The 13,097-nt window shown below is 37.5% G+C and overlaps 1 protein-coding gene across 1 annotated transcript; it reads left to right on the top strand.

The window, feature by feature from the left end:
• Window positions 1-2,624: 2,624 nt before the first annotated feature.
• plvapb (plasmalemma vesicle associated protein b) lies at window positions 2,625-12,445 on the top strand (the record flags this gene model as incomplete). Its single annotated transcript, XM_083911457.1, has 10 exons — window positions 2,625-2,828; window positions 3,131-3,307; window positions 4,437-4,530; window positions 5,334-5,535; window positions 5,631-5,850; window positions 8,263-8,412; window positions 8,539-8,667; window positions 9,097-9,165; window positions 12,133-12,137; window positions 12,265-12,445. The coding sequence occupies 10 exons, from the start codon at window positions 2,625-2,627 to the stop codon at window positions 12,443-12,445; spliced, it is 1,431 nt and encodes a 476-aa protein (XP_083767583.1).
• Window positions 12,446-13,097: the final 652 nt, after the last annotated feature.

Raw genomic sequence — 13,097 nt, 5'->3', positions numbered from 1 at the left:
TGTACATTTAACACAATTGTTACTTTTCAGGTCAATATAAAACATGATTATCTTCAATTAAATTAAATTTTATTTATAATGTCAAATCATAATAAAAGTTATCGCAGGACACTTTCAATATATAATGGGTCTAGTACACACTGTGATAAATAAATCATCAATCGTCTGATGATTTATTTATGATTTACAGAGTCAATTCCCCCATGAGCAAACAGTGACAGTAACAGCAACAGTGCTGATGAAAACTATCCTTTTAACAGGCAGGAACGTCAAACCGACCCTAAAGGCTTTACGATGGACGACCATCCGTCTTGACTGGTTAGGGGAAAGGGGTAGACAGACCAGAGAGACCCAGCATGGAAACAATAATACTAAAAAATATGACTACTAGATATACTAGAATAATTAAACCAAACAGTGCTCCTATGCTGGTGTACTACCTGGCTCTTTGTGAAGAAAATGTAAAGTATGGAGGATACAACCTAGTTTATATTGTATATTAGTGGTGCAATTTTGTTTTCTAAACAATTGCTGTTAATCAAATTACTAACTAATTGACAAACGGTGCACCCGGAGGTCTGGAGCCCCGGCGCAGCACTTTAAGTGCTTAGTTATTTAAATCAAGCTCTATCTTGAACAACATCATCATGACAAACTTGTTTACATGCTAATATACCAGTAATAATATCTGAATATGCATAATAAGTAAGTTTACTTTAATTACATTTTGCCTATGAGATGACTATTAAATATTATAATTTGGGAATGTAGTTTTTACAGTGCAATTTTACTTAAATCTGACTTCTTCCAACTGTAGAGTACGCAGCAACATACATCTTTTCATCATGTGCAGCACATTAAAAGGACAGATCACTTTTTTAAAAAGTCTGTCTTAAAGTGAAATTCCGGCGTAAAATCATCCCAGGGTCTTTTTTGGCAAATACACTCATCAAATAAGCCACCGAGACCATATTTCTGTGTAACAACTATTGATGGAGATATCCTGGAGAGCCGCTAACAGTAATTGATGTAATGCAATGCGGCTAACACTGATTAGCTCGGGGGAGCACGGTGAACGCATTAAAACATCTTTTTTAACCACTAATGCTGCTCATGATAACATCAAACCTCTGCAGCAGCAGAGTCTGCAAGAGTCCTTAAACATTAACCGAGGCACCAGCAACGTAGTATGTGAACACAGAGTTTATAAGCGTGTTTTGAAAGACTTACCAACTGGCCCCGGTTCCAGCTCCTCTCAAAGTTAAGTCCATTCAAGTCAATTACCAAAGTCTATCCAAAAGGAAGGAGCCCATTGATGCTTTGTTTTATGTCTAGGGACTCTCATCATGCTAGTGCAGAGGTTTGGTGTTGTCTTGAGCAATATAAGTGTTTAAAAATGCTGTTTTAATGCGTTCAACATGCTGCCCCGAGCTGATCAGTGTTAGCGACTCTACCTTGACTCTATCTTGTCTCGATGGCTTAGTTGATGAGTGTATTTGCCAAAAAAGAGCCTTGGAATTTCACTTTAATACAAGAGCCACATGTCCAGATGTTTTGAAAGAGTTTTTGTTTGCTGTAGTCATTCCTCCCGTCCATTCTGGTTGTAAAAACATCCCTTCTGAGCTTGATTTCAATGAAAGTTGTAAAAGACAAAATAATCCATAGTCCTCATCCTGTATTAAAATGACTTCTAAGATTTAGCTGAAGATAATATGAGTTAGAAAAATTAACTTCTTTTAAGTATGAAATTTGTATTAGGTTCATATGAAGTTTTGTTTGAACAGAACAAGGACAGTGGATTATGTCCCTCATAGTTTACAATGGAATCACATTCAAAAGGCATTTGTAAATGGCTAGTTTGAACAAGTCGAATGACCTATTTTCTGTGTATATACATAAGAAGTGGAAAAAGAAGACATGCGCACCTGACCTGAAGTGTTTTAAGACACTTGAAAAAGCAGAACTACCCTTTAATTAAATAAATATCATAACAAGACCATTTTAATGATAAGTAAATGTTTATTGTATGAGTTTATGACTGGATAGAAGTTAAACATCATGAGGAAAGATCATATCAGACAGAGATTCTTATTCCAGGTGGATGTGTCTTAAACACGTCTGGAGGGGATCTTTAATCTTAATTTAATCTTCCTGCCACAACAATCTCCTTTTGTCTCAAACACCAGGAGCAGTTGTCTTAATTTGGGCAGAGGTGCCGCTGGAGGCTGTAACTGTGACAGAGGTCGATGAGGGAGGAGAGGAGAGGAGAGGGGAGGGAGAGGAGGTGAGGGCTGGGCTGGGCCAGGATGGACTGGAAGTGTGCCCCCACTGGCATTTATAAACATGGCCCCTTTACACACCTAAGGGTCATTGTTTACATCCATCCACACATGCCATTTCTGCGTGTATGTTTCTGCACCCTGACCGAGCGACAGAGCCAGAAGACAGAGGAACAAACCTCTCACCAGCTTCCATCTCTGCTCGACAGTGTTCACCTTGAAGCCTCAACACCTGCTCTGCAGAGAAGATAACATCCGAAACGGGAACCTTGTGGAATTTTTGGCAAAAATATTTCCTGTTTAAATCTTCCAAAACCAGCTGCCACCATTTCACCTCCAACAGTCATGTACAGCTCCAGCTACTCCCGGGCCAAGTTTGGCCTGGAGGCAAGGGAGCCCCTCCACAAGCCCAAAGGGAAGAGCTGCGGCTACTACATGAGGATCATCTTCTTTTTTTCCTCTCTGATCCAGTCTCTGATCATAGTCAGCCTGGTGCTCTTCCTCATCTATGGACAGCCAGAGAAGTCTGCAGAGGAGAAGAGGGTCCAGGTCAGTGATTTCTTCTAGTAAAATGGTTTTGTCAGATGTTAAAGGCACTCACACAAAAAAATCTTAAAATGACATCTAATTCCAAGTAAAGTAACTAAACAAAACACATTTTTTTAGGTTAAGGTGAATCGGGTGGAATTATTTCTGCAGAGACTTTTGATCAAACTGTAGCACAGCATCAATCATCACCGCCTTTTATGTTTCTAACACACATTACAATATTTTTGTATATACTTTGTTCAGAGATGTAAAAAACAGTGATGATGATGATGCTGAGGTTTCTGATGACTGTTACTGTGAAGGAGCTGGAGCTGAACTTCAACAGGCTGAGTGAGAACAACATCCAGCTGAGAAAGGAGAAAGGCGAGCTGGGAGCTCAGCTGGGAGCTCGCACAGCTGAGAAAGCTGCTGTGGAGGCAGAACTGGCAAAGCTGAAGACTACTGCCAACAACACAGAATACACGCTAAAAGATAAATTGGTAAGTAGATAACTTGATTAATATTCTACTAAGAGAAACCGGTCATTTTGTGCAGCTTTAATTTTATACACTTTTTACAGCAAGAGAAAATGGGTTAAAACGTTTTTACAATGTGTGAATTATATAAAAAAAATCTGATTTCTTTAGACACTGTTGTAGTTTTCCTATTTGTGACCAGTGGTGGAGGAATTATTCAGATCCTTTAATTAAGTAAAAGTACTAATTCCACTTTGGAAAAATACTCCATTACAAGCAAAAGTCATGCGTGGAAAAAGTAAAGTATATAAAGTATAAGCAGGAAAAAGTATCAAAAGTGCTGCAAAACATGCCCCCTGTGACTGTTCTACTATTATATGTTATATAATTAAATCATAATTATTATTCACGCAAAAGTAAAGTATGTATGTATGATGTATGTATTTTATATACGGCTACAACTAATGATTCAAGATTATCTTCTCAATTAATCTACTGGTTCTTTGGATTTGTAAAACATGCGATGGAAATCTGAATAAACAGCACCCACAGTGACACCTTCACACGGCTTGTTCTGTCCTACGGCCAGAGCAACAAACAAACAGGCAAACAAACAAACAAACAAACAAACATAGTCTTATGGATTAATAAAAGAACTACAACGAAAAAGCAACAAAGCACAATCACTTTACAAACGCTGGAACCATGAAAAGTTTCCATTTTGCAGGAAAACTTCTCAAAATAGTTTCTCAGTTGATTTCCTGCTAATCGATTAATCAGCTAATTCCAGCATTATCAGATGATGGGCGTTATCAGTTGTTTATCACTACCATACCGTATATATGAGGCGGTACTCAAATTGTATAAACTGTTGTATAATTTTAGCTCTTCATATGTTTTGAATGTAAAATCTTCATTTGTCAAGTAACTAAAGCTGTCAGATAATTGCAATGGAGTAAAAATTGTAATATTTCCCCCAAAAATGAGTGGAGTCTAAAGTCAAATGAAAATACTATAAAGTACAAGTACCTCAGAGGTTGTAAATGTACTCTCTTACATTCCTCCACTAATGGTCACTATGTTAATAAAATAAAACCCACAAATCATTAAACATCTTGTAAATAAACACATATATACTGTATTTAATTTATAGGCTAACTGTGAGAGAATGAGTGCTGTAACATTTAGCATGATGGCGCGTCGTCCCACCCCTCCGATCCAGCCCCCTCCTGTGGTTACTACGAGCGGTATGTACTAATACTTACATTTTGGATATTGAATATTAAGTCTAATGCTCTAATACTGTTTAAATATTGTAAAAATTACTCTTTTGGTTTACTTTCACTGCATCAGAGATTTGGCAAATAATGAATTCATGCAATGCCTCCTTTATACAGCCTTTAATGAAGGACTTTATTAACTGTAAATAAATCCTTTATTAATGCTTCTAGATCAGTTACACGACATTAACAAAAACAACTTTTTGCATTGGCTGGATGGTATTTAAATGGTTTAGTTGATATTGTATTACCCTCTTAAGTACTTTTCTACAGGTAGACTTGGTGGCTTATAAGAAAGTAATACGCTAATTAATTTGCCTCATTAGTGACTCGCGAGATTTTTTACATCCTGGCAAATCAGAAGTTCTTCTTGTAAATTTGTAATAACTGATCTACAAAGCATGACTAAATGATGTATTAAACATTAACAACATCATTCGTTACACTTTGTAAAGGTTGATTTACTAGAAAGTGGCATCCGAATATTAATATTTTATTTATTTATTTATATATATATATAGCACATTTCATACGGCAAGCATGGCTCAATGTGCTTCAATAAATTAAAACAAAGACACATTGTATAACATAAAATAGCATATAGGATACAAATAATTAAACATTAAACATAAACATTAAAACAAAACATTTAGGACATTATACAATCAAACAAGAATGTATTATTATCATCATTAAATAACCACAGAAAATGTCAGTGTTACTAAAAGTTTGTTTCCTGTTTTTAAACTGTTTTACACTGAACTGTTCAGGTGAAATGAAGACTCTGCAGACACTCAACGCTCAGCAGAGAGCTATGATAAGTCTCATCGAGGCAAACTTCACCCAGACGGTTCAGTACCTGAGCCAGGACAGAGACAACGCCCTCAAAGACAGAGACACACACCACCAGTTGGCCATCACCCTGCGCAGGGACAACACCATGCTGCAGGAGCAGCTCACCACCTACACCAGGTACACTTTGTTTTCTCCGCTGCTCCGAGTGTGTGTCTGAAAATGTTAACATTAAACATATTACAAATGTTGTATGATATATTTTTTTTTACCAGGAAGTGCAAAGAGGACTTTGCTCAGTCTTTGGGCGGCATCAAAACGGTGACCAGTGATTTCCTGAACAAGATCAACAACCTGTTTCCCCACCAGATGACCTTTCACCTCACCTGCGACAGCCAGCAGGAGCAGATGGAGAAGATCAGAAACAGCTGCACGAACCTGTCCAGAGACGTGGAGAATAAGTTCCAGCTGTATTTAGACAACGTGGGCAACAAGGTGTGGGCAACAAAGCTTGTGATTCTAGGTGTGATGTTATTTTTTAAAATGACCAATAGATGGACTCCACTCAGGTTATGCTGCAGCCTGGAGAGGGATTAAGCAGTGAAGTCACTTAGTTTTCACATTAATAGGAACTAAAGTATACCTATACGTAGACTTATACACAGGGATTGAAGACGCGTCAGATCCTCTACAAGTAAAGGTCCCGAACTCCAAATCCTACTTTAGTGAAAACAAAAATTTTACCAGTAAAAGATATATAAAGTTTCAAAAAAAGTTCTCATTTTGCATAAAAATACCATTCTAGGGTTCTTGTCCTTTGAAATGATCTAAAAAGGTCCTGAGATCATTTATGAGGTAGAATAGGTGAACAAATGTCTGCTTCACAACCTATTATGACTTACTTTAGTTAAATATTGGATCTTTTTTATGTAAAATCCTTAAGTAACTGGAAACTTGAGCTGTCAGATGAATCTGTTTTAAAGTGTAATGTTCATAGAATAATATATATAATACTAATTTCTTGCAAACTATCTCTTCACCTTTCCTTAAACTCTGATGGAAAATTCCACGGGACAAACTAAATGGGAAACCAGTTTCTCTGGGGAGGAAGTCTACCCGCTGCCTCATTCATGATAAATCTACAGCTAAAGAGACAGACGTCCTCTGAGGCAAACTCAGGGTCAAAGCAGAGGTGAAGTGCGTGTCTCTGCTGATGCAGCAGCTCAGAGCAGTGCAACAAACACATGCCCTCAGCAAGTGGCTTATTTTTTACTCTTAAGAGCAATTTTTCATTTGGATACAGCGTTCACTTAGGGGTCAAAAAGCATCACTACTCTAGAAAATATATATTTTTTCATGTATAATGTCTGTTTTATAAGTATAAAAGTGTAGAAAACATGTATTTGTGTATAAATACACAAAAGTCAAGAAACAAATACAAACAAGAACAGCACTAACAAGTACACAATTTCAAATCAATTACCATCAAACTCAAAGACAAGCCCCAGCACATCTATGACTTCAGTAGGGCTGACAACATGAGTAGGGCTGCAACTAAAGATTATTTTCATTATCGATTAATATGCCAATTATTATCTCATTTTCTTGATTGATTGATCTTAAAATGTTAGAAAATGGTGAAAAATGCCCATCACATTTATCCAGAGTGCTTGGTGAGGACTTAATGCCTTTTTTCTGACCTACTGTCCAAACCCCAAGTATATTCAGTTTACAATGATATAAAACAAAGATCCTCATACTGTTATAGAAAAGCTGAAACCAGAGAATGATTTATCCTTAAAAAATCAACTTAAACAATTGATTGATTAATCTATTTTTGATTGGGTGGGTAAGGGGTTTCCACATACTGCTCCCTAAAATAGGAAAAACAAGGATTTCTGAAAGGACACATTGTAGTTCCCCGTGGTTATGTTGGCATCTATGGATGAGTTTATTTGAACATTAGGAATATAGCAGTGAGGAAATCTTATTGCCTTCCTGTCCAAAATGTTAACTTTATGGTTGTACTTGGACAATTTATGAGGTACATCTGTACAAACTAAAGCAATCCAGTAAAATAGCTCCACCACATATTTAGCCATTAAAAAGCGTATTATGGCCATGTTGAGTGATTATTGGTGAGGATATTGTTGTTGTAGTACTGGACTGCATTATATTGATACTCCTCATGTTTGTACATGGGAAAGGCAGATCGTTCAACACCAGTCCAAAGTATAACCTCAATAACATGAAGTTAAATTACATTTTCTCAGACGGTGTCAATCATTTGCAGTAGAGAATGGTGAACAGTCTCTAATGCGTCTAAATGTTTACAGTTGGTTTTAACATGTTTCTCAGACTTTAGGCGGGACTCTAATGTAAGTACTACATACATACAGTACTACATGTACTTCAGAAAACATTTTCAATATGTTGTTCGCTAACTTTTAAATCTGACGTCTGACAGGAGTCGAGCCTTGGAAGAAAAACAATCGTCTTAATATTGAGTTTTCAAATCTCACAGTCAAATTCCTTAAGGAAACCATCATGTGACTACAAAGATTCCTCTGACTGAGCTCCATATCTGGTCAAACATAATCAGCGTTCATTAGTGTCACAGGCACCTCAACAGCTGATTTAGCCTAGACGTTAACCTTTGTGCTGTGACCACCAGGGAGACGTGTAGATTTCATTCACCCTTTCCTGACGTTGAGGAAAATGTACATTAAGAAACACTCACATTGATAGACAGAAATAGCTTCATGGTAAACAAAAACAGGTGAAGGCTCCATCTGGAAACATATTTGGTACAATGGAGTGTGTCACGTTCATTAACCACAGCCCATTATACTGCATATCAGAGACTCTCCCATTTTCTTACAGAACAATATGTTTGTCTTCTTCCAGGTGGCCGAGATTCAGGCCAAGTCTAGTCGTCTGGAGGTCCAAAACTCACACGTGACTGCTGAGCTGCAGCAGTGTGAACGCAGTCGCAGCGAGACAGTCGCCGAAGCCGCCCAGCAGCTACAGCTTAAGCAAAAGGCTCATGACGATCAGGTAGATTATATTTGACCTGAACTGTGACCTGCTACCATTGTAATATGTATAATAATGTATGCTTGTTATAACAAGAACCTAAATCATACAGTACCATTTAAAATAATGTATGCATCTTTTATTCAGGTGGAGAAATTACTGATTGAGCAGAACCGGCTGAGAGAGCAGAGGAAGCTGCAGGACGACAGTTTGGCCCTGAGAGATAGAGAGCTTCAGACCCTGCAGCGAATGCTCTCTGCTCAGCCCAATTTCAAGGTAAAATAAATACAGGGGACCAGCCATTTGCTCTGTACAGACACCTGAAATGAAATTAAGGAAGGCAGCGCCCACAAATTATTTCAAACCTTAAGTAATTCAGGACAGACATTCATTTTTGAGCGGTAAAGCATTAATCTAAGGAGCTCTCAAATGAACATCTGGCTCAATGTCTGATTGTATGCCACCCGTACACTTTTGATTTACTTACACTGATTACATGGACGAGAGTGCAGAGATAAGGTGGGGCGTGTGGACTCAGCAGAAAAGGGGAATCTGAGGGCAGCAGTAGCGGAAAGGATGTACAGGCAAGATAACAAAGGAGTCATAAATTCACAAACCCCACAGTTATGAGCGTGCGGTGTGGGTGTCAATGCATCGGTGTGTGTGATGTTAACTAATACTGAAATAAACATATTTGTTTTCCAGGCTGGTGTTCCTAAAGCTGCCAACCTACAGACCTCTATTGGAGCACCCGGCATCAGCAAAACTCCAACAGTAAGCTTGATATAAAAATAAATCTGATTATTAGATTATACACTCTTTTTATGAAGTGTGATTACTGTGTGTGAGTGTCATAGTTTGTGTTTGTGCCAGAGCATGATTAAATGTAGGCCTATCAAGGAAAATGAGCAAAAGACACTCAAAGTTGATGTTTTTGGTCTTTATTGTGAAACAAGCTAGCAGTTCTTTCATGACACTATACTACAACTTTTTCATGACACAAAAAGTCATAAGTGTCATAGTAATGTATGTCATAAAATTAGTGTTACTTTTTATGACATACTAGACTTTAGATGACATTTTTATGCCAAACAACATTATGATTATTAATGGCATACTATACTATATGGGAATGTAATTTGCTGTCAAAAGTGAAGGGATCACCAACGTGATTACAACTAATCCTGGGTGGGACATGACGTACATGCCAAATTTCAATGCATCCAATAGTCGTTGAGCTATTTTAATCACAACCTGTGAACCTCATGGTGGCGCTACAGTAAAAGTCAGAGGATCACCAAAGTGAGTCGGGTTGATCCTCCGAGGATCATGAATGTCAGTATAAAATTTTATGGATATCCATCCAACAGTTGTGGAGATATTTCAGTCTGGACCAAAGTCGACGACTGAAATCGCCGTCCCTGGAGCCGCACTGCTAGCGTGGCTAAAAATAGCACAAAACAGACAAACTTTAGCTCACTTGGACTTCATATTGTGTCTGTTTCTCATCCAATTAGATTTTTAAACCAAGATAAGCTCATTTGCATTTAGTGACTCATCATTGTTTTGTCTTGCAGGTGAGATGAAATGAACCAGTGGAGTAACAGCTGAAGGCACGAGTGCTGAACCACAGTGAACATTTTGTCTTTAAAGAATTTTCAATTTTCATGTATATATTCCTGATACATCACACTTCAACACAACCTGTACATACTCAGAGTCCATATTAATGACATATTTACTGTTGTTGGTCTGTGCATGCTTCGTTTAGCCCTACGTGGAATAGAGGATTCATCTGTGTTTTGTTTGTGTTTAGGTTTAAACATTTGCTGTGAAAAGCCTCGGTATCTACCGAGGGAAATGTATAAATATCCGCGACACTGGTGTAAATATTTTTATTTTGTGTCACTTACTGTGGTTTTTTTTACCTTGGAATAAAACATTAAATTAATCAAAAACTGACTCTCTCCTGAACTGTTTTGCCCTCAGTCTTGTCCGTCATTTAAAAAAAAAAATAAAAAAATACACAGGAATAGCTGCTCGCTTGTCTGCTATAAACAGAATATTCTTAAAATAGCAACATTTATGTTTCCTAGTTATTCACAAATGTTTCTACCGCAGCCCAGATGAAAATACCCATATTGGCCAAGTCATAAACACATCATCACATCTGCAGAGTCGTTAGCGGACCCACACTGTGTGTGAGAAATCAGAAGGAAGAACTTTGTCATGAATTAGACTGGAAGTACTACGTTTTTATGAGTAACTCAGTATAGAATAAGTCTATTAATTGCCATTTTTATGGTGCATTTTACGAGTTAAGTACAGTCACTGTTATATGAACTGTTCTCAAGCTTTACTACTTCCGTTTCCTTTCATAAGCACAAGATGATGAGCGCATAGAGTATTGTAGCTGGAAACAGCCAGAGTTTCCTTTAAACTGTTTTACATCTATTGTGTTTAAAGAAAATCTAATGTTTGTTCCATGTAGTGTGTCTGAGGGTAAGGTATGCAGATATTACAATAAAATGCCTTTGTCATTGCACCTTGTTCAATCTGCAATACAGATAAATAAGAAGATGGAAAAAAAACAAGTGGCATCGATCTATTACACCTTAGAGATATTATTGCACGTTATTACATATTATATGCGTCATTTATAGTTTATATATATATATATATATATATATATATATATATATACATACACACATACACATTGAGTTTTAGGCGACCTATTAGAATATGACTATATATGTTTCCCCAATTTTTCCATCATGGAAATAATGGAATATAATTTTAAAGTAAAATGATGGTCATATTTCTATAGAACATGCTTATAAATGCAAATAAACATACTTTTCATGATCACTTTTACGCTATTTTCTCTATCAGTTCATTTGTATGTTTAATTCCCTACACTGTGAAATTGGATTGCTCTGGATTTTGCAGCTACATCGGAAGAATTCGTACACCTTGGTGAATCATAACAAAGAAATTAAACATAACTTCATACATTTGCAGCATTCGAATAATTCAATTCAACAGCTTTACTGTATTTTGTTACAAATATTTGAGATTCCTTCTATGTTGCATAAGAAAAGCCATGACGATGAACTCTGCACTGATGGATGTGAGTGTTGCAGGTGAGTCAGTCTGCCTCCTGCCCTCGGGAAATCCTTTGTTTAATTTGAAGTGTTTTCGATCCCATGTATAGACCTGAACTCTCTCATGCACGTACGCACACACGCACACACTCACGCACTGACTTTAAGTCAAATTGGTAAAGGGTGGAACTGACTCTACTGGACTTGTCTACGTCAACCTCCCATCTCAGGACAGACATTAATCACAGCTACAGGAAACTGACAGAAAGCTAAAAGTAAAGCTCAATAGTCAGTCGTGGACCCAATCATGACACAAAAGTTAGTTGTGTCCAAAATAAAAGAGTGATAATAAAGAGTGATGACCATTAATCTGTCTCATATCTTTAAAGTTTTGTCCACTTAATTTATTCACTCAAGAAGGTACACATTGAGGATTATTGTTGAGACTGAAATATCTCAACATCTATTACATGGATTACCATCCAATGTACAGACATTCATTTTCCCCAGAGGATGCAAAAACAGCAGCAATCAGGTTATGGCAATGCATTTGAGATAGGGTTAGAGTGGACTGATCTGCATTATTGATGTATAAAAATTGCACTGACAATTAGTATGGAATGTATTTTCACAGTTGCGGTAAACATATCACACACAGGAACTCCTTCAAAGACGAACCGGGCTCCAAAATGTACGGCCACTAATTTGTATGACAGCAAGTCCCACTTTTAACTTAAACTCCTTCCCCCATGTGGTAATTAATCAGGGAGAACATGAAAGAGGACAAAAAGCCTGACAGAGCAGTGCGGAAAGAGGAAAGGTCAGGTGGCAGAGACGAGGTGGAGAGAGACAAAAAAGCAGCGAGACGGGGCAGTTATGCCTGTGTACAGCCGGGCAACTGTCGTCAGAGACTGGGAGAGAAGAAACCAACTGGGGAAGAAGGGTGAGGAGTTCAACAAGGAAACATAAATATTTGATCGAGGCCAGATTGACAAGGGAACAAAGGGCACAGAGAGAGCAATTCCTCCATAAACGTCCCTTTCCCACACAGAGAGGGGAGCTGGGTCACTGACTTTCTCTACATGCTGGATGTACATTATGGTATGTGCTTTATGGCCGGAGCTGGACTAAAAAGGTAGTTTACATTAGAATAAATCAGAGCCTACACATACTTGTTCTCAATGTTGGTTGTTGGTGGAAGAACAGGCAATGTTTTATGTTAGGGAAAAAACCTTTCATGTGATAAGGGTATTATGTAAAAACGTATTGGCCAGAAACACAATGTTCCCTTTCTGTTGGATGTGTAAATACTATAGGCATCTATAACAAAAATAAGATGTTTTATTAATGACAGAAAATTTGATTTCTTACAAAAACGCACATTATCCCATTTATCAAATATCAAAGACCACATGTAACATCTTTTAATTATGTATACAAAACTGTCTAAATGTTTAACAGTCACACATTATTTCATGTTTTTGCTAATGACATAAAGGTGACTTTCAAGTAAGTTTCAGCCTGTGTGTGATACATAAAAGAATCCATAGAAGACACTAAATCGCATGCATGAAAAAACACACAGTGCATTTGTGTTTT

The sequence above is a fragment of the Echiichthys vipera genome (assembly GCF_963691815.1).
Source record: "Echiichthys vipera genome assembly, chromosome: 3".
Lineage (NCBI taxonomy): Eukaryota > Metazoa > Chordata > Actinopteri > Perciformes > Trachinidae > Echiichthys > Echiichthys vipera.
The sequence above is the reverse complement of the archived record's forward strand: the minus strand, read 5'-3'. Positions and strand labels throughout refer to the sequence as shown.